Source organism: Pecten maximus, chromosome 4 (assembly GCF_902652985.1).
Source record: "Pecten maximus chromosome 4, xPecMax1.1, whole genome shotgun sequence".
Taxonomy (NCBI): domain Eukaryota; kingdom Metazoa; phylum Mollusca; class Bivalvia; order Pectinida; family Pectinidae; genus Pecten; species Pecten maximus.
In genome coordinates this window covers 49,129,131-49,152,138 of record NC_047018.1, presented here as the reverse complement: position 1 = coordinate 49,152,138, position 23,008 = coordinate 49,129,131, and the positions used below count along the sequence as shown (strand labels likewise).

Genomic DNA, 23,008 nt, shown 5'->3' with positions numbered 1-23,008 from the left:
AGATTTTTTATCAAATATCCAAGGCAAGAAATGATGTATCAAGATATGTCAAAACCACCATTTAATTGAATTATACAGATAAAAGGTTTGTATACGGTATAAGCTATCAATTATTTCATTCATTACAGGTAACGTCGCCTTGAATAAAGCAACAGATCAAAGTAGTGACCATGGGAGCGTATTTGTAGCCAGTAACGTTGTGGATGGCTGTGTTAAAACATATATAGAAAGTGGATGCTGTACACATACGAAAGCTGGCCAAAGAACGGTCTGGTGGCGTGTTGATCTGGGAGAGTTGAAGACCATTGATAGGATCACAATATACTACAGAAGTGAGTGTATTGTCTCAACCGAAAATGTTTTAATTTGATATTAAGTCACTTTGATAAGGTTACTCTCATTATCAAACTCATTTAAGCATTACATTATTCTATAATTTGTTAAGGGGAATACTTAATTAACCACTTATAAATACCATAACATTTGTACTGTAAAATATTTTTAACAAAAACGAACAATGCAATTTCTATAGATTCTTTGTCGGTCGAGAAATATTCGTTCACCACATAATCGTCGAAAACATCAGAGGCTGTCAATGTAATAGCGAAATGTCATTGTTACTCGAAATAACGAGGGGAGTGTAAAGAAACCTTAGATATACTAGAAAATGTACCAGTTGAATAAGACCAGGTGTTCGGGGACAGTAAGCTTCTGTTTCATCGACAACACAATATAAATCTAGATCAAATCCGAGTACGTTAAACAAACTTTGGTAGTGAAAACGGGTAAATGAGATAAACGTTGAATACGTCTGGATTTATATGGCACAAAGATGCAGACGATTACCAAGTGAGGTATTTCTTTCGACTTAAAAACTGTCCCATGGTCAACATCAACCTGCACCTCTCGAAAGTTGTTAATGTGTCTGTCAGCAGTAGACATCTGACACAAAACATATATAGACAGTAGATCCTGTACACACACAGCGACTGGTCATACAACGGTCTGGTGGCGTGTTGATCTGGGAGAACTGATGACCAATAATAGAATCACGATATATTACAGAGGTGAGTGTAGGGTCTCAACTGAAAATGTTTTAATTCAATATTAAGTTACTTCGATAAGGTACACTTCATTATCAAACTCATTTAAACAATACATTATTCTATAATTGTAACTTGATAAGAGGAATGCTAAATTAGTACCACTAAGACATACCATAACATTTGTACTGTAAAATATATAAAAGAAAAAAGAAAAATATGCAATTTCTGTAGATTCTTTGTAGGTGGAGAAATATTCGTTCTCCATATAATCTTCGAAAACATCAGAGGCTGTCGATGTGATAGATGTGAATAAAAATGTTAAAAAGAGATTTGAGATACTTGAAAATGTACCAGTAGAATAGAACCAGGTGTTCCCAGATAGTAAGCTTCTTCTGCTTCATTGACGACCAAATATGAATCTAGGTCCAGTCCGAGTAGGTAAAACAAACTTTGGTGGTGAAAACGGTTAAACAAGATAAACACACGTCTGGCTTGATATGGCACAAGGAAACAGACAATTTCCAATGAGATAAATATTTCAACTTCAAACTTTTTTAGGGTCACTATCAAACTGCACCTTTCGAAAACTTGTGTTGTTAATGTCTCCGGCATATGTAGACATCTGAAAAAAGAAATCATGATAAAAGAATCTCGGATATTTAACAAGAAGGTGGTAGAAACTATCTACAGATAATCAATTAAAAATTGAGAAATCGAAATCACCACACATATCATACAGCATAGTTATAAAAGGGTTTACTGGCTATATAATGAACAAAGATCGAGCAAGCCTTCTTTATTGCACATATCCTATCTTACATAGATTTTAGATAAATAGTTCATTAGTAAGATCAGTATGGGTACCCGATCGCCAATGTCTTTATTCAGTTGGATTTTCTTTCAACTACCAAATGTATACCGTCTCTCGTATGGCACGCGATCAATTTCAGCATAATCAGCATAATTTTCAAAATATGATTAATGTGTTTAGATGGTGTAAGCTATCTGTTTAAGGCAGATGATCCTAGACCGTGTCGTGAAGTGTTGGTGACATTTCTTGGCAATATTTTAAAAGTGTAAATGTTGTAAGTTCGATTTCTCTTCCTAATGTCTTGATGGTATTTAATTCCACTATAACAAAAAGTCCTCCATAACATTTACGTTTTCTAACGAAACTCTTAACTACTCTTAACTGTGAATTGACAAAAATGACTCTCGCACATTGAATACCATTTCAGACTCAATTTCTTGCAATGTACAGTAAGGAAGACAATTTACTTCACATTGTAATTTGATCGAGAGCTATTATAAAAAAAAGTATTCAGGGGGAATATTAGTTATGGTAACAAACTTGTTATTACATGCACCTGTATACCCAGTAGGTTAAAATTAATTAAGTTAAATAAGATTTAAAGACATATTCACTGAGAAACCTACGACGAATATTTTGACAAAACATTATAAAAGACATATCAAATAGGAAGGTATAATTTTAAGCGCCATTTGTCAGTTTATTTGGTTTATCAACACTGGTTATGTGATAAATGGTATATTACTGTTGACTTGAAATTAATAATTAAACAGCTCGGGTAATTTAAGGACGGCTCAATTTTGGAAGAAGACAATTTGATTGGTCAATAATTCAGAACATATAAAATCTATAAAAAAAAGTCATTAGTACAGCAATTGTAACGAAGTTCAAAATAACAATCTAGAGTTATCGAATAAGATTTAAATCTGAATCGGTTAATTGTCATCTAAAACCCGTTTCGGCTATTTGTGCCATAATTCACACACTTTCTTACTATCTGATATTATTTACCGATTCAATTTTTTTATAACTTATTTGCAATTTAACATACCGATAACAATTACCCGTCATAATTGATTACCAGCAGACAATGACCACCTATGAACCGATATGCATCTAATATTACCAATTCTCCCACAGAAGGCGATCTTTGTGACGCTTAGTTAAATGATATTGGTAAACTTGCAAAGACTTCCGAAATAAAACTCCTATTGATGTAAGATTGGGATTATTAACATTCGACATTTACGTTGATATTTATCCTCATCTGTGCCTATTAAAGTGGTTATCTACCTGCTGATTGTTGTTTTCTTTCCAGATGGTTTTCAGCACAGATTGGCAGGATACCAGCTTTATGTATCCAATACCACCATCACACCAAGAGACGGTGTCCTGTGTTACGAGGACACTAGTAGTACTAGAAGATGCTGTACAGCTTGTGATAACACACCAGTGCCCGTATGTAGGTCGGTATGTGACCGTGTACAACTATAGGAACAACCCAAAACGATACAGCTGGTATAGTGATGACGCTATTCTGGAGTTGTGCGAGGTACAGGTGTTTGGTGAGTATGATTCTTTTTAGTATTGGCTGAAATAAACTAATTTGGTGAAGTGATGTTATATAAAAACGTTTTATTGATATAATTCAAATACGTTTTTTCCTAGCTTTAATCTGCTATAAATGCTTAGAGAGAAAACGTACTTACAAAATCTAGGGAAAATATATATGTTGTCCGATAATGTCGTTGCGTATACATCAGGTTGTGTTGTTAAATAAACACACCGAAAGGTCATTTTGCATGATTGAGTAATGTTGTAAATATCACAGAAAACTGGTAATACAGCAGTAGATATACCTGTAATAATACATTAATGTTTAATTGAAAAGATGTGAAATTGTGTTGGATTTATACCTTATCTCATATTGATCAGAACGATAGTATGGCAATACCTTTCTTAGCTTGTCAAACCAGGGCTGAAAAATACAATCTTAACTAAATAGTCCAAATTATTGAATCAATTATTCAAAATTAATGTAGAGCTAAAGTGCCAAAATATTATCTGGCATTAATTGACTGAGAGCCCAATTCATTTATCCGGTCATCCGTCCGTCCACTACTTTTTTTTCTTTCCCCCCTCTAAATATACATGAATTGCCGTCGATCTTTGTAAACAACAATGTCATATTTATTTTGAAAATGAAGTTGAATTCTTAGCTAAATCTGATTAAAGATGGTATATATTAAGACAGGAATACATTACATGTATATTACGCTTCTTTTAGAATACGTTTATCGGGGTATGTATTGTAGATGAAATGGAAACTAATTCGCTTGTCAATGTATGGACTAACAGACATTTGTCTTTCCAACAGGATGTCAAGTAGGGAAATACGGTGACGGAAACTGTAACAGTCCTTGTCCACCAGCGTGTTATGGTGGTAACTGTAACTCCACAACAGGTGTCTGTTTCTGTAAGTTACCATTATATATACTAATAAAAAATGTAAAAAAAAAAGAAAATATAGATGTACCGGTAACATAATAAGATAACTGGTGAACCAATTTAAACAAGCCGACAAGAGGGTTTAGTAGAAAACTCAATTTATCGAAGGCATTTAAAATATGTAGATACATATTTATGTATTTACCTTTGAGTTATTTAACTTGGTGTGGTCATGCGTAGAATAATGCACCATTTATATTTCGCACTTGAAAAAAAATCAGCACCACGGAGTATACAGAATGTCTGTTCCAACAGATATCCCTCAGAAGACATTTTTAATGTTTTACAACATTAATGTAATACACAGGAAATACGGTTTATCTTATTACTGTGTTTTCTTATTAGAGTTATCGTATTAGTTTGTTACCATCAAGTATATCAACGATCTTAGAACACGTCTCACTTAATGTCCTATAAAGAGATGTGATCTGGTTATGTGATAAACGGGGCATTGGTGTTGTCATTAAATGAATAATTAATAGCCAATTCTTGCATTAACATTTAATGCATGTTCGAATATGAACAATCATCGTGTAGTTACATATACAGAGGCAAAGAATTAATTGTATTATTAAATTCCTGTTAAAAGCATTCCTTGTGCAGCAACGTCTATCACATGAAAGAGCATCTCACAATGTTGAAATGTATTTTAAACATTTTCATTCCTTTCAGATTGCTTGACAGGGAAATATGACATCTACTGTAACTCGGATTGTCCCTCAAATTGTAAAAACAGTCTTTGCACTTTGGACGCTGGCGCCTGTTTAGGTATGAGTAAGACATTACGCATGCGTGTTAATGTTATACTTTTTAAAATGAACATGAGAAAATACCTAAATCTCTATGAAAATGCAATTCATCCATGTCATCACAACATACAGGTACCATGCAAATCATTTTCATGAACCTGGTGATTGTGGATCAGTCAACAATGCACAACGCAATATTTAAGGAATATATAACGGCACTACCTGGCATGTTTCCGATTAACCACAGGGCTACATTATAAATGATATGAAAAATAAGATATGCCGTTCATATAAAGATATACATATGCAAGAGATGAAGGTAACCGGGGCTCCAATTATCAAACAACCTACTTCCATAAGCCCGAATGCTGCGTAGTATCTCACGGAAGATTCTGGATACTACCAGGTAAAAACAGGTAATTACCGATGCATTCCGAACGAATGAAGTTCCGCATCAAATATTTTAGGCGCAATACTTTGAAAAAAAAGTACATTGGTGAGATTAAGCTTATTTTCTATATTTGTGAATGGGCCTACCGAGGATTATTATTTGTATAAGAAAGCAATCTTATACTTTGATAATTATATGCTTACCTTGGAAAATACATTGCGTAACTTCCACGCCAAAGAAGTCGGTTAGACTTCGGTTGCGTCATCCCTCGATACATTTACTGTAAAAGTGGGATATGATGGAATGCACATTTAACTACTGTGGATGTTTAAAGTAGAGAATATTAGAAAATAAATGTCGCACGGAGGCCGTCCTTAAATGACCTTAGCAGTTAATAGGACGTTAAACAAAATAAACCAAACCAAATCAAATCCCTTGTGTAGAAATATATCTACACTGTGATTACATTAAAACCTCGTTTTGTCATCATTAGAAATTACAAAAACAAAAAAAATAAACAAGAAAATTGTCAATCAAAAGCTCTTCAATTAACCATTTCTTATGAGGGACAATTGGTGTAGAAAATACAAAGCACGCGTACAAATGAGTCACAGTTTATAACCAAAGTCATGAATTGCCATATGTTCACATTTTTATTTAAATTATTTAACTTGCTCTGCTAGTAAACAGTGGAATAATATCCGTTAGAATAATTTCTACCTGTGTCATTAATTTGGTGGTCAACAAGAGGCGCCGTGATTCTCTCGATTTGATTGGTTGAAAATGTCATGCATAAAGGGTGCCGCGGTAATTTCGTATAACCGCGAAAGGGCCAGAGCTGACTATATCGGCCGGGGGATCGTTGAGTGTAACGCAATCAGAAGCTTTGGCAAGCGAAGATGATAATGTAGCAGGGTCAAGCTGTTATCGTATTTGTATGTCCGCGCCCGCCGTAAAGAGCACTGATTTGTATGTCCGCGCCCGCCGTAAGTGCTCGCTATCGTGTTCCTAGTTTGTCCGCGTGTCGTATCCCGTTGTGTGGTTCATATAGCGTACAGAGGTATTGCGTTTTGTTACTCGTGTTTATGTGGTTTTCTACGTTTGTATTCTATGGTGTGGTTTTGTACGTATTACGTAAAGTTGTGTCAGTTGTTTTCATTGGTCAGTGTTTTGGTCACTTGGCGGGTATTTGTCTTTGTCTCGGGTAGGTGTCAGTTCCGAGTTGGACTCGACGACCGTACGGACGTGTTTGTAATGTAAGTGTTGTCTTTGTTTGAAAGATGTTGTAAGTCTTTTAAATATTTAATTATCATATGTATATCTCCATATATTAAGCTGACAAAGCGTTGTTAATGCTTTGTATTGTAATTTTGGTGATATTTTATATGTCATAATGTACGTGACAATGGATCTTTTCAAGGTCATAATAGTTTCATGTATTCTTTGTAAATTAATGTTCTAGTCTTAAGATTAAGATAGTGATACTTAATCATTTATATTTTGTTTACAGTTTGAATTTCTCATAGTATTGGGAGTTTCACAAGGTCTGTGTAGATACGGCTCTGCGCCACACGCAGGTAGCTATGTGTTATTTTTTAGTAATGAATATCTGTTATTTGAATTACCTGAGTAATTAATATGTGAAAGTAATGGTATTAGTATTTATAGTAATGTATGTATCATTAAGCAACTATTGTATTTATAGCGGATCGCTGTAATATAAGAAATCTTTAGTAAGCGTTGTGCTCTAAATGTATGTTTAATCAGTGTCAGTGTATAGTATGTATGTTATATCGATTGTTATTTTGTTACAGGGTTATACATGTACCCTGGTACATTCTCGAATAAATGACAGAGACCTCACCCAGAGTGTACGTTATTTGTATACAAACATGCAACTCTACTACAAAGGAGCCCCCAGTGACCTGTCATTCATCGAAGAAACGACCTAACATACTGAGATTCCCGCCAAATATCCACTCCTGCGGTCTTCGTGAGTCTCCGGATTGGGCCGATTCTCATTGTCCGTCACTACTCGTAGATCTCCGGCATTTGCTGACGTCATCGCCTGACCGTCATTGTTCGTAATTGTTCGGTTATCTCCGAGAGCGTCTTGCTGTTCTGCGCATGTGTAGACTTTCCTACCAGTTTCCTGTTTCCGGTAAAAACAACGTTTTCTCCATGTGACAGTTTATATTATTCTACTGCTGTTTCAACTTGGATTTCTTGGAACTGTTCAATACTGTGACTTGTTCTACAACTAGACTGACTTAATTCCGGATTATTAATTAATTCTATTTTGTGTTTATTCACTGGATTTATGTATACTTGTGTGACTTATTTATTTATTTAATTATTTTTTTTTTTGCTTTTGTGTGCTAATTTCATGTTGTGTCAACTGTGTGTGTCAGTGTTGACCTATGACGACTAGGACTGGGATTGTCGTTGTGTTTTTTCGCTGGATTATTTATTCTCATTCTACAGAAGGTGAGTTCTTTGGTTTTTGTTTAGTTTTTTTTTCTGACAGTTGTGCCACATTTTGGTCTTAGTTTCAGTTTCGGTTTTGTCTAGTTTTGTAATGTGACCTACTTAGCGCGATTACAATCACTATCGTGTAATTAACAGGAACCGATTCGCGAAACATCTCGGCAATTTGACTACTGTTTATTAATATATTTTTATTTTTTTTTTTTTTTTTTGCTTTTGTTTTCACATCATTATTATTATAATTTTTTCATTTATTTCAGAAACCTAAAATTTGTGTTTATTTATATTTAGAATTAGTTTCAGGTTTTCCTTTTTGTTCATACAATGTATATTGACTTTACAATTTTCAGGATGACAAATTTCTAGGAGAGGGGAAAGAAGTTGTATATCCACTTAGAGTTGTTGTACTACTGTTTTAGGTAAGGAACAGTGGCTAGTCTTGGATATTGTATTATTATATTATCCCCGGTTGTTTTTTTTCAGTGTTGTGTTATTTTTTTTATGTAAATATACCTATTCAATCATGGAAGATATGTCGAATGAGGAGATAGGTAAGCTCCTTGATATTTTTAAGACTCTTAAGAGTAAGCCGAACGTGGATTCTGTAGAGAATTTTCAGAAATGGATGTCGGAACATAGTCAACATATACAGGCCCAAGAGGGAGCAGATTCCAAGGCAGCTGTTCAGGAGGAAGTGAAGACACGGTACCCATCCTCGTCTATGCAGCACTTCCCGAAGATCTCCCCATTTTCTGGAGATGACAAGAAGGAAACTACTTATGATGTATGGCGAAGCCAGGTAGAATGCATCATCAAGGAAGGTCATCCACAGCAGACAGTATCCCAGGCCATTAGAAGCAGTCTGAAAGGGGAAGCCCTCAGAGAAAGGTCACGACTCCCACCAGAGGCTGGCGTAGGGGAAATTTTGGCCAAGATGGATAGCGTGTTCGGCATTGTGGAGCAGCCAGAGATGCTCTTGGCTAATTTCTTTAGTGCCAAACAGGAGCCTTCTGAGACTGTATCAGCCTGGAGTTGCAGAGTCGAGGACTTGTTTACCAAGGCTGCCGATGCAAACAACATACCCCTTAGCAAGCAGGACACGATGTTGAGGACAGTTTTCTGGTCTGGGCTGAACGGACGACTAAAGGATGCCACTGGACATCTATACATTCTTCCCGGAAGTTTTGACAGCCTCAGGATAGCCATCCGCCGAGTTGAGCAGGACCATACAGGCAGAGCAGAGGAGAAAGGGAAACAGCCAACGCCCAAACCTGGCAAGTCAGCAGTGGTAGTTGAGACTAAGGAACCAGTATCCAGGACGGAGATGGACGAGATCAAAGGAATGATTAACCAACTGTCTGTTGATTTTAAAACTTTGGGACAGAATCAACAAGGAAAGAATCCTTATCCAAGACAGAACAAGTTTAAGGGAAAGCAACCTGGAAAGTCAGAGTATGAAAAGTCCGGTCAGGAGACGAGGAGTGAGCCAACCTGTTACCGCTGTGGAAGGGAAGGTCATATCAGCAGGGGTTGCAGGGCACTTACTGACCACCAGGGGAAACCTTTAAATGGACAGGGGCCAGGAGTGCAGGGGAAACGCTTGGCCTGAACACCACAGTCTACTCGCAGCAGGTAAGGCAACCACCTGACCTTGTGGGTACCCCTACTGAAATAAAGATTGACATATCAGGTTTCACTACTAAAGCATTGTTGGATACTGGCTCTACCGTGTCCACAGTGAGTCAAGAATTTTACAAGGAACATTTGTCACACCTGGAGATTAGATCTCTCGACTCCATCTTACGGATTGAGTGTGCTGATGGAAAGATGCTACCTTATGAAGGATTCATTCAGGTAAATATTACTTTTAGCGGAGTTGGCCTTGGACTCGAGGACAGCAAGATGAGGGACTGTCTCCTCTTAGTTGTACCCCAAAGTCCCTATAACTCGCAAGTACCACTACTGATTGGCACCAATCTCATGACAGGATTGATGTGTAAGGTGGAGACACACCACGGAACCAATTTTCTTCAGAAAGCCGGTTTATTGACTCCATTCTACCTAGCGTTTCGATGTCTGACGCTACGAGAGAAAGAATTAGAGCGACACAATGATCGTCTAGCAATTATTCGGAGTGCTCAGGAGAAACCAGTCACCATACACCCCAATACCGATGTCACTATACAGGGATTCATGGATAAGTCTTTAGCTTACCCCCCAGTGTGTGCCGTGGTACAGCCTGCTCCTGGATCTAAAGTGCCTGAAGATTTCGAGATAACTCCATCTCTAGTGTCTTATAGTTATGACAAGAAAGCCAGGATTCCTATACACATTAGTAACTTATCGTCAAGGACCATAACTCTTCAACCAAGAGCTTTACTATGTGAGATACACCCAGTGACTGTTGAAAACATTAACCAGATATCTATCACAGATGAGGAAGCTGATGTCCTTGACAAGGTTGAGATACAGAAGGAAGGCCTCACGGAGGATCAGGTTGCTGGAATTAGACGACTGTTAGAGGAGTTTAGATCAAGTTTCTCTACATCCGATACAGATATTGGTCATACAGATGTCGTCAAGCACCGGATTGACCTAGACAATCCTACGCCATTTAAACAGCGTTGCAGACGGATTCTTCCCACCATGTTTTCAGAAGTAAGAAGCCATCTTCAGCAGTTGTTGACAGCTGGTATCATACGTCGTTCACATTCCCCTTGGACATCCAATGTTGTCTTGGTACGCAAGAAGTCAGGAGCTCTAAGAATGTGTGTTGACTATCGCCAGCTCAACGAACATACTATTAAGGATGCCTACGCCTTGCCTAGGATCGATTGGATGTTAGACTCCCTTGCAGGTAACCGTTACTTCTCAGTGATTGACATGAAGTCTGGATACCATCAGGTGGAGATCGCTGAAGAACATAAGGAAAGGACAGCATTTACCATCGGTCCACTGGGTTTTTGGGAATATAACCGGATGCCGTTTGGTTTAGCAAACGCCCCTGCAACCTACCAGCGGCTGATGGAAGATGTGATGGGCGAACTTCACACCACCATTTGCTATGTGTACATTGACGATGTGATAGTGTTCGCAAAGTCATATGAAGGTCACCTATCCAACCTGAGGCAAGTACTACAAAGGGTTTCGGATGCAGGACTTAAGCTTTCAGCGGACAAATGCTCACTTTTTAAGCGGAAGGTTAAGTACGTTGGCCATGTTGTCTCTGAGGATGGCATCGAACCGGATCCAGACAAGATAGAAAGGGTTACCAACTGGCCAAGACCCACAACACCAGAAGAAGTGAGAAAATTCTTGGGGTTCATCGGCTACTACCGTCGTTTTATCCAAAATTTTAGCCGTATAGCTAAGCCTTTGACGATCCTGACTCCTGCACCTACAAAGACTGGAAAGAGCAGCAAGAAAGCTAAGCCCCAGATTGGCCAAGAATGGAAATGGGAAGCTGAACAAGAAGAGGCTTTCAACACTCTAAAGTCATGCTTATGTGGGCCACCGGTAATGGGATATCCCGACTTTAGTCCTGATAGTCACCCATTCGAGCTTCATATAGATGCCTCTTCACTTGGACTAGGTGCAGTGCTTTACCAGGAGCAAGATGGGTCAAAGAGAGTTATTGCCTACGCAAGTAGAGGCTTATCGAAACCGGAATCGAGATACCCAGCGCATCGCCTTGAGTTCTTAGCTCTCAAGTGGGCTATATCTGAAAAGTTTAGCGACTACCTGGTTGGAAGGCGATTCACGGTACTGACTGATAATAACCCTCTTACCTATGTTCTCACCTCAGCTAAGTTGGACGCCACATCACAGAGATGGGTAGCAGCAATGGCAGGTTTCAACTTTGAGATTAAGTACCTCCCTGGAATCAGAAATGGAGATGCTGACTCCATGTCACGCCATCCGTTACTGGAGAATGGTGAGGAGACCTGTGTTATCACCAACGACATGATCAAGGCAATTAACGACAGCCTACAGGGCTCACCACTTATCGATACTATCTCGATGTCAGCAGCCGCCCTTGATCCTTTCAGCGACTCAGCTGGAATTACCCCGGTCGACATGATTGCTGCACAGGAGCAGGATACTGTATTATCACGATGGAGAAACATCGTTAGGACTGGCATTAGACCCCAACGACAGGATCTTCCCAACACCATGGAACATTCAGTGTTCTTAAAGAACTTCGCAAGGTTAACAATAATGGATGGGATCCTGTGCAGAGAAGCTATTCGGAACGGTGAGACAGTTGTGACCCAAGTGTTGCCTCGTTGCCAGATCGCTACAGTAATTTCTATGGTACACGACCAAATGGGCCATCAGGGACGTGATCGGACTCTTTCTTTGCTACAGGACAGATTTTACTGGGTTGGCATGGGAAGAGATGTTGAAAAATGGATCAAGCACTGCGACCGATGTATACGGATGAAGACCCCACTCAACTCCCGGGCACCTCTGGTAAACATTCGGACAAGTTGGCCCCTTGAGTTAGTGTGTATGGACTTTCTTAGTCTGGAGAAGTCGAAAGGTGGACACGATAGCATATTAGTCATCACCGATCATTTTACTAAGTATGCCATTGCGATACCAACCAAGGACCAGAAAGCTCGTACCACGGCAGAAGTGTTTTTTAACAACTTTGTTGTTTATTACGGACTGCCGCAACGAATTCATACCGACCAAGGGCCTAACTTTATGAGTGATCTTATGAAGGAGTTGTGTGCGATAACCGGGATAGAGAAATCCAACACCACGCCATATCACCCGATGGGCAATGGACTCTGTGAGAGGTTCAACCGTACACTGATAGGGATGCTTGGAACATTGACAGGGAAGCAGAGAAGAGATTGGAAGTCAAACACCGCAGCATTGGTTCACGCATACAACTGTACCAAGCAAGAGTCAACAGGACAGACCCCGTACTTCCTAATGTTTGGCAGAAGCCCAAGACTTCCAATAGATTTAGCATTTGGAATTTCCAAAAACAAACCCACAGGAACCTTGACTTCGTATGTGGACTCTTTACGAAAACGGCTGACAGATGCCTATGCTCTTGCATCATCAAGCTCTGATTTTGCCAAATCTCGCCAGAAGAAAGTCTATGACAGCAAGGTGCGAGGTTCTGCTGTTACCGTTGGAGACCGAGTGCTGGTCAAGGTTGTAGCCTTTGAAGGTACACACAAGATAGCGGATAAATGGGAGGAGTGTCCATATGTCGTCATAGCTCAACCCAACAAGGATGTACCGGTGTTTGAACTTAGAAGAGAGGATGGGGAAGGAAGGACCAGAACCCTTCATCGAAATCTCCTACTCCCTATTAGTTTTCTGCCCGGACATCCTAAGGCTCCGATACCTGCTCCGAGACGACAACGACCTAAGCAGACAAAGCAGACGAGACAGGCTATCCCCGTCAACACAGATGAGGATACTTCAGAGTCAACATCGTCGTCTGATGAGGATGTGATGGTATATACGAGGACAAATCTAGACAGGATTAACTCTGACACCATCTCTGATGAAGAGGTCGTTGCGGAAACAGAGGAGAGAGGGGACGCCCTCTCAGAAGCAACAGAGGTTGATATACTGGAGCATGTTGAGGAAGAACATGATGACGATTCTGATGAAGATGGTGAGGAACATCAACCCAGAAGATCGTCGCGAAGAGAACGGAGGAAGCCAGAGTGGATGCGAAGTGGGGCTTATGTATGTGCTCAGCAACAAGGAGAACCGGATTGGATGTCTCGAGCCCACTTTCTCACCAAGCTGTCTTCCTCCGACCTCTTCAAAGACAAGGGAGGGGAAGTTGCTACGGCAATTTTAAGCATTATCACTGGGAAGTGATTTGATTTTAATTTTGTCTTTTGTTTTAACCTCTTAAAATGTATATTTTTCACCTTACTAAAATCAAATGAATTATTTTGATTCCAGTTTTTGATTTTCAGGTGATTATATATTTTTTTTTGTCGTAATCGATTTCACATATTTCTTGTTTGCAGCATCAGTACCTGTTGCTGGAGGTCAATATGCCTGTCTGTTGTAAATAGTATGTTATTAAATGCAAATAAGTTTTCTTTTGAAGGTTTAAAGATTATTTGCATTTCTTTGCAGTGATGTAATTAATATTATCGTAATATTGCAAATTTGTCTTTTTAAACTAACTTAATTTTCTTTTACAGTTAGCTATACATTTATCTTCTTTACAATGTCGTGGACGACCTTCTACAAAGTAGGGGAAGATGTAGCAGGGTCAAGCTGTTATCGTATTTGTATGTCCGCGCCCGCCGTAAAGAACACTGATTTGTATGTCCGCGCCCACCGTAAGTGCTCGCTATCGTGTTCCTAGTTTGTCCGCGTGTCGTATCCCGTTGTGTGGTTCATATAGCGTACAGAGGTATTGCGTTTTGTTACTCGTGTTTATGTGGTTTTCTACGTTTGTATTCTATGGTGTGGTTTTGTACGTATTACGTAAAGTTGTGTCAGTTGTTTTCATTGGTCAGTGTTTTGGTCACTTGGCGGGTATTTGTCTTTGTCTCGGGTAGGTGTCAGTTCCGAGTTGGACACGACGACCGTACGGACGTGTTTGTAATGTAAGTGTTGTCTTTGTTTGAAAGATGTTGTAAGTCTTTTAAATATTTAATTATCATATGTATATCTCCATATATTAAGCTGACAAAGCGTTGTTAATGCTTTGTATTGTAATTTTGGTGATAATTTATATGTCATAATGTACGTGACAATGGATCTTTTCAAGGTCATAATAGTTTCATGTATTCTTTGTAAATTAATGTTCTAGTCTTAAGATTAAGAAAGTGATACTTAATCATTTATATTTTGTTTACAGTTTGAATTTCTCATAGTATTGGGAGTTTCACAAGGTCTGTGTAGATACGGCTCTGCGCCACACGCAGGTAGCTATGTGTTATTTTTTAGTAATGAATATCTGTTATTTGAATTACCTGAGTAATTAATATGTGAAAGTAATGGTATTAGTATTTATAGTAATGTATGTATCATTAAGCAACTATTGTATTTATAGCGGATCGCTGTAATATAAGAAATCTTTAGTAAGCGTTGTGCTCTAAATGTATGTTTAATCAGTGTCAGTGTATAGTATGTATGTTATATCGATTGTTATTTTGTTACAGGGTTATACATGTACCCTGGTACATTCTCGAATAAATGACAGAGACCTCACCCAGAGTGTACGTTATTTGTATACAAACATGCAACTCTACTACAATAAATTGATTGCGATCCATCTCATATACCCTATCATTTATCATCAACTCCTGTTAACTAAGGCACATATATTCACAAAATAAACTTACATACAAAATAATGTTATATAACTGCTACACATATCACCGTTCAGTTCACAACAATATTTACTGCAGTTACTAATATAATTTATATAATCGATACCCGAGAAAAGATAACGCCGACCCATTATACCATTTTGGAACTTGTCTCTGTTGTTGAGTACCTCATGACAACAGTAACTAGTGATAGTAAATCTCATGATGGAAGTGTACACCTGGCTCGATAGTTTCCGTTTTTTTCCGTTTACTTTATTCCAAGCATTGTCTACTGTTGTTTTTCATTATATGATATACGATTACAAACGCGAAGGTAACGATATACAATTGCAGCTGGTGCAGACTCAACGCACATACTGTAAATAATAATTAAATAAATAATAACAAAGCAGATCATTGTATACTTTACATAAAGACATTAATGAGTTTAATAGAGTGCAACATTAATCCCCAGGCATGAAAAAAAAAGATATTTCGTCTAATGTTTGAATGGCAAATGTACTCTGTATTGCTCATTTTCATTTTTTGTTTGAACATTAAATAACCAGGGGCATCAATTCACAGGAAAAAGCAAACGCAGTCCTTATATTTATACTTTATTTACAAATGTATCAAATGTATCCTAAGCGTATATCTGGTTGTTGTGCATAGAATTACACAATGCATTATGAACTTGATACTTGAATTTGTGAAAATCAGTTACCACTAGATACTCGAAAATGAAAAGGGCGCAACTCTACATGAGCTTCAATAGTTAAGGAATGCGAATTCATAAGCGATATTTTTGATATAAAACAATTGGCACTATCACACCAAACTACTAATGATGTCGTTGGTTGTAAAGAAAAAAATGGTACTTTATCAAATTTGGTTAAAACATGAATGATAATAGCAGCAAGCAGACTGGTTTTGGAGTTTTTGACCATGATAGAAAATACCGAAATACCATTAGAGCCTGCTCTATTTTCCTTAGATACATACAAGCTTCATAGCTACTTATAAATGATGAAATATATTTAAATACCGATGCTAAATCCAACATTGCAAAAACGGTTAAAGTCTATATCAAAACCCCTCCATCATCCCCGAGCCTCGAATGCGTTCCATCCTAATCTATTTGTCTCTACGACCATTATACTGGTAATAGCGCAATATAAGTAGCAAAGATGATTTCTTGATATGTTTTGATTGCTTGCGTATCTGATCTTGCTGCTATGATAAACGGGTTAATTAAATTAGAACACGAGGTGTTTACGAGTAGGTCTACAGAGAACGGATTCATTACATGCGATCGGGAAAAAAGTTTATAAATGTGATTTTTGCAGCCAATCAGTAACACTGAATGGACATGTTGGTATTCATTAGGTGAAGATGTTTTCAGGTAATGGTTTCATCTCTATTTCTACTAAATGATTGCAAATATAAATTAACTACAGTCAGTTGTGTATACAAATTTTAGGGCGTTACTAAGTTGGTAAGACTACGCCCACTCCTTAGCCGATTACTACTATATACTATATATTACTAATCATTATTCCCTCTTCTGTTATCAGATTGCGTTCCTCAGACGTACGGCGTTCGATGTGAACATGCTTGTTCTGCAAATTGCCTGAATAGTCTATGCGAGAAAGTCAACGGTTTCTGTTACGGTCAGCAACAGCTATTTTAAATATATATTTCTGTCTGAAATCGAGAAAGTTTTTAATAGGTTAAGAAATTCATCAAGACGTGTATCCAATATTCAATTTCAATAGCAATAATACATTCATATAATTAATAATGACAAATCTTATTAATAACAATGAAATACATGCTATGATTTCATCTTCAAAATAATACTATCAGTATGACAATCAGTGGGTTAAACTCATAAGATTGAGGAAACTCAAAATCACTTTAATTAACCATTAGTTATTGGAGAAATTGGGTGTAGAAAATACACAGTACACGTATAAATGAGTCGGAGTTTATAACCAAAGACATGAATTGTCATATCCTCACATTTTTATCTAAATTATGCAAGAATATGTTATGTGAAAAGTCCACGGGAAACTGTATAGGTGAGTTTTATCTTTCTGTGTCATTAATTTGGTGGTCAACAAGTGGCGCCGTGATTCTTTCGACTCGATTGGTTGAAAATGTCATGCGTAAATGGCGTCAATTTCATTGCAGTTACTAATATAATATATAGTTTCCGGTTTTTTTAAGCAAGGGTCATTCTAAGCATATTTCATTATCTAATATACGAATACAAACGCGAACATTGAGAACACGACATAAAACTTCAGCTGGTTCAGACGCAACGTGTAGACTGTAAATAATGTAATGTCGTCTGAAGATAAAGTTGCAACACTGTACATCAATGTATACTTAACATAAAGACATTGACGAGCTACCGAACAGTTCAGCGTTTAATCCCCAGACACCATAGTTCAGCGTTTAATCCCCAGACATGGAAAATGGATATCAAACAAATTATTTGCTCATTTTCATATTCTGTTAAAATATTAACTGACCTTGGACATAAATCCACAGGGAAAAGCAAGACACAGTCCTTATGTTCATACTATATTTACAAATATAGTTTTACATATAGTCATCTTTTATCACTGAAAATAATATAAATGTATTTAAGATATTTTCATTTAAATAATTTAGCTAATTTGGCTAGTAAACACTGGAAGAGGATCCATGGATCTGTATTGTGAGCCTTTAACAAAGAAACTGTTTTCGTCGGCTTCAGATGTATAAGGAATTTACTTCCACAAACACAACAAACTTCCTTCCAAACTTTAAAATAAACTAATTGGTAGTTTGTTATATAATTATCTTAAAAACTAAGCCAGACATATGAGGGAGATAATAATTCAATGCGGTACTATTGAGAAAGTGATACTGAAGTGATACATACTATCCGTTAAAATAATCATCATTTTGCAAGGTTTATTATGATTTCAGACTGCATTCCCGGAAGGTACGGAAACGCATGTGATCAGAACTGTCCTGGAAATTGTAAGGATATGTTGTGTGAAAAGTCCACGGGAAACTGTATTGGTGAGTTACATCTATTTGCTGTCATTAATATAGTGGTCAAATGCTGTTTTTTTTTGTTTTTTTTTGAAAATAAATTGTATGATTGTAAAGGAGGTGGTGCATGGCGGTCCACGGCCGAATATTATTTTATGCATGATATTATGATAGACTTTTACCAAATACATGTCATTTTAGACACTAAAACGAAAATTGGCAAAAGCTGTATACGCAGCGCCACCTAACATCATTTCTGTAAAAAATGTGTACCCTCCCTTTTAAATTCAGTATATTTCTCGTACAAAAGTACTTGATAAATTTCATATTGCATTGATAGTCTCATGTGATGTTATATTTTATAAAAATATGTGTTTAGCATGAATTTGTATAATAGAAAGTGTAATTACAACTTTTTTAACAAAATTATCAGTAAAAAAAATTACCTTCTTGAAATTTTCTTTTATTTGTTAAGTAGATAAAATGTAATAATCGTTGGAGTACTATCAAATTTTGCTTTTAAAAACATGTTTGCATATTAATCTTGATACACAACCAAAAAAAATCATCAAAAATTACTGGATAACAAAAGATTTTTGCTTACAAAGGAAGGTCATGAAGTAAATTGTATTAAAAACCCAAGGGTTAAAAAGGAGCACCCTGTCTGCCACAAGCAGTAAAGTCTGGTTGCATTGTTATTTTTGTTGGATTTTTAGCATTTGCCTCTATTTTTCAGTACTTTCGGTACTTTGATATGTTGTCCAAAATCGGGGGTGTATGCATTTAACAATAAAATCTTGGCATATCCAGTAATTCACCAAATAAATTTGTTTCATTAAATGTTTATGAATATCCATAGATTATTTCTAACCGGAAATTTTGATAGTACTCCATTAATAACTTTGTGGTATTAGACTTTAAATGAAAAGTTAAAAACAATGATTTTCACAAAGAAGACATCAAATTAGGCTGAAATTTAATTTTAGTGTCACGGAGCGTGATGATTCATATACAAAATTAAACCTTAAACAAATGGGGTGAATTTGTTTCACAAATAGGAAATAAAAATGTGTTCTATAATAATTAGTGGTCAAAACATTAGCTTCTTATGCAGTTAGATAGGGAAATAATGAAATCACCAAAAAAAGAATATATACATTGAGGAATGGAAATTAATTCCTCCCACATAATCGGGGATATTATGCTTTTGACAAAAATATGTTTCCGGGAAAAAAATCGCCGTGAGCCCTCCTATGCACCACCTCCTTTGTACAAAAATATCTAAAACTCCATATTTCCTGTTATAAATCCTAACTCTATTGAACAAAACATGCACTGTTGTTATAAACTGGACATAGAGTTTATGATATGTATCATGTAATGCAGAGCAATGGTTTGGAAAAAAAGGAATAATTGAATTTCACACAGCCCATAGACGAATGTAGTATATCTTCAAATTTCATTGCTGTTGATGAAACGTTTTCTATCGTAGCTGTAGCAGGCATAATTTTAATGTCGGTTCATAGTGCATTATTTATTCTAGTGATAAAAGTTTGTTTTAGCATCATCTCCATGCTTGTTTATGTGGCAGGTCACAGGGAGAAATAATGCAATATAGAGATATTTTGTGATTTTTCCTTATTTCCCCATAATACAGTGGTGTTGTGTTGTGATTCTTTAATATAAATATCTGTCTTTATGGCAGGTCTTGAGTTACTTTTTATCTCCCGTAGGCTCAATTTGAAAAGTGCTACAACATGATATAAAAACCAGCTTTTAATCATTTTCAATTGTATTTCTCTTGGGCGCAGAAATTACACAGGAAACGTAAAGATAAGTCACATTTTATAACCAATGTCATTAATTGCCATACGATCTTGAACAAAAAACCTGTTTATTATGAGTTTGAACCATCTACAACGCTTTCCTATCTTCCTAACTGTTAGCAATTAACATCTTAAACGCACTCTTACTTATCCATCATCTTATAAAATAAGGAAAAATTGTTGTGCTAGTAAACACATGAAAAGGATCAATGGATCTGTATAGTGAGCTTGTAACAAAGTAATTGTTTTCGTCGGCATCGTATTTATAGAAAATTTACTTCAACAAACACACAATACTTCTTACCAAACTTGTGATAGATAATATCCGTGAAAATAATCATCATGTAACAGGGTTCCTTCCTTTTCAGAATGCATTCCTGGAAAGTACGGAATCACATGTGATCAGAACTGCCCTGCAAATTGCATGGATATGTTGTGTGAAAAGTCCACGGGGAACTGTATTGGTGAGTTATATCTTACTACCTGTCATTAATTTGATAATCAATACATTACGAGGCGCAATGATTATCTCCACTTATTCCAACTACTGTGTCATTAAAGTGCTTGTCAATTGGTACTCTGTTTCTCCTCTTACCCCGCGGTAAATAATAGCCGTTAAACTAATCATCCTTTTGGGAGGGTTCCTATAATTTCAGACTGCGTTTTTAGAAAGTATAAAAACACATGTAATGTAATCAGAACTTTCCTGCAAATTATAAGGATAGGTTTTTATGGAAAGTCCACTGTAAACTATTTGTGAGTTATTGCTTACTTACTTCCTGTGCCATTAATTTGATGGTCAATGCAATACGTGGTGCAGTGATTCTCTCAACTGGCACAAGATTAAATGATATCCTTTAAGCTAATCATCATTACGCAGGGGTCCTATATGTTTAGAATGCATTCCTGGAAAGTAAGGAAACACATGCGATCAGAACTGTCCTGCAAATTGTAAGATAAGATAACAAACGTTTGTAGAAGTAAATGAATGCTATATTATAAACTTTCCAGATTGTGTTCCTCAGAAGTACGGCGTTAGATGTGAACAGGAATGTTCAATACATTGTCAGGATCGACTGTGTGAGAGAGTCACCGGGAATTGTTATGGTGAGTAAGCTTTCCAACACATACTTGAATTCATAATTTGATAAATTCAAAATATAGGTTATATGTTAATTCACGATTATAACCGTCAATTTTGCTAGATCAACATTATGGGTTGAAATGCTTAATATTACGTTATTCGATTTAATTCCGATGTCTTAACATAATTATTTTATCTGTGTTCATCAATAAATTTTAACTATTATGACATATTTATAATATATCTCCTATTTGTATTGTTTAATATTTCACAACCAATAAATACAAGGTTAGATGGGGTGTTCACCTTGTTCTCTATTTCATTTATTGGTTTGATGTGTTCATTTGACATACTCATGTAGCAGCTGTAGCGATTCATTATCTGGTATCTGAAGAACTTTTCAATAAATAGCTACATCTCTTGTATCTTTATTCAGTTTGTTGTCCGATCAAGTTTTAATTTATAGATCTGGTATATATTCATCTCGAAAATAAATAATGGATTTCCCTTGTGTACGTTCTATAACAGTGCAATCTGTTTATTATTATACGTATTACCACAACAAATTACCAAACACTGAAAATTTCATAAAAAATAACTTAAGTCTGGCTTGAAATCTTATCAGTCGTCGTGGAAAACCAATTGAGATAATAACGATGGTAATACTATGACATTCAAAAGACTACAAGCGATAATTTGCGATAACGTATCATTTGCTACGGAGAGACATTATATATTACAGGATGTATTCCTGGAAAGTACGGTACTAACTGTGATCAGAACTGTCAAGGAAACTGTAAGGACATGCTGTGTGATCGGGACACAGGATCCTGTGAAGGTGAGTTACTATTTAATACATTTTCTGCAGCAACAATTATTGTTTATACTTTTGCTACATCAGTTTCAAAACAGCCTTTGACTAAACTTATAAAGTTGCGTGTTATGTAGCAACACGATATTTTTTTGTTTTTGTTTTTGTGAATTAAGAAAATAACGTACATGTATATATCCATGTACCCATGTATACATGTACGTGTGTACAGGCATTTGACAGACGGCGATGGCAAGATTATGTACAGGATATTTCATATATGTAGAACTAAAGAACAGTTGAAACGACTCATTTTAAATAGAAACATTTCTTTCTTGTTTAAATATATATACATTGTATTATATGTAATCAATATTTAAAGCAAGATGAATAATCGTTGTGGAGTGCGTCTACCATCCTGGTACATGTACATGTACAGCTGACATGCTGTATGCATCACCAGGCCGTCAAAAACATCAAGAATATTTGCGAGACAAAAGGACGGTACTTTAATAGCAAAAATTTACAGGTCATATGTGTTCCATGAATGAAAACAAATGTTATGCAGCACGTGTAAGTTATTTCGTAATATGTGCTCACGATATTTTTTGAGCGTTGTGCGATCACATAACTGTCGTATTATTTTGTGGTTCAATGTATCAAAATTAGCGATACAAAGACAAATTAAGAAATGGAATAACTAATATGGCGGAAAAAATCACGAATCTGAAATAAGACCTCTCTGATATCTTTAATAACCAGAGAGGACTCTTCCAGGGTGACATTCAGTCTGCAATTCCTTTTTCTATGTATGAGGGCGATTTTAACTTTTTGTCTTATGTAAGTTTTGATAGGAATGTCATACTGGTATGAAAGGGAAAAAAAGGAATTGCAATCTAAGCGAACGGGCGTATTCCATTTTTTTTCATACCAGCAT

General features: G+C 36.6%; 1 protein-coding gene and 2 long non-coding RNA genes across 3 annotated transcripts in view; all 3 read left to right on the top strand.

The window, feature by feature from the left end:
* Window positions 1-3,181: 3,181 nt before the first annotated feature.
* Window positions 3,182-23,008, top strand: part of LOC117326606 — an 87,660-nt gene continuing 67,833 nt past the window's right edge. Inside the window, exons 1-7 of the mRNA XM_033883364.1 lie at window positions 3,182-3,422; window positions 4,235-4,333; window positions 5,038-5,133; window positions 16,877-16,972; window positions 18,282-18,377; window positions 20,545-20,640; window positions 22,003-22,098. Of these exons, the coding sequence (XP_033739255.1) occupies window positions 3,212-3,422; window positions 4,235-4,333; window positions 5,038-5,133; window positions 16,877-16,972; window positions 18,282-18,377; window positions 20,545-20,640; window positions 22,003-22,098 (790 nt within the window). The 5' untranslated portion in view covers window positions 3,182-3,211. The remainder of the gene's footprint in view (window positions 3,423-4,234; window positions 4,334-5,037; window positions 5,134-16,876; window positions 16,973-18,281; window positions 18,378-20,544; window positions 20,641-22,002; window positions 22,099-23,008) is intronic.
* LOC117326337 lies at window positions 6,413-7,368 on the top strand. Its single transcript, XR_004532472.1, has 2 exons — window positions 6,413-6,761; window positions 7,016-7,368. It is a non-coding gene; the product is annotated as an uncharacterized LOC117326337 (long non-coding RNA).
* On the top strand, window positions 14,826-15,201 carry LOC117326340. Its single transcript, XR_004532475.1, has 2 exons — window positions 14,826-14,915; window positions 15,153-15,201. It is a non-coding gene; the product is annotated as an uncharacterized LOC117326340 (long non-coding RNA).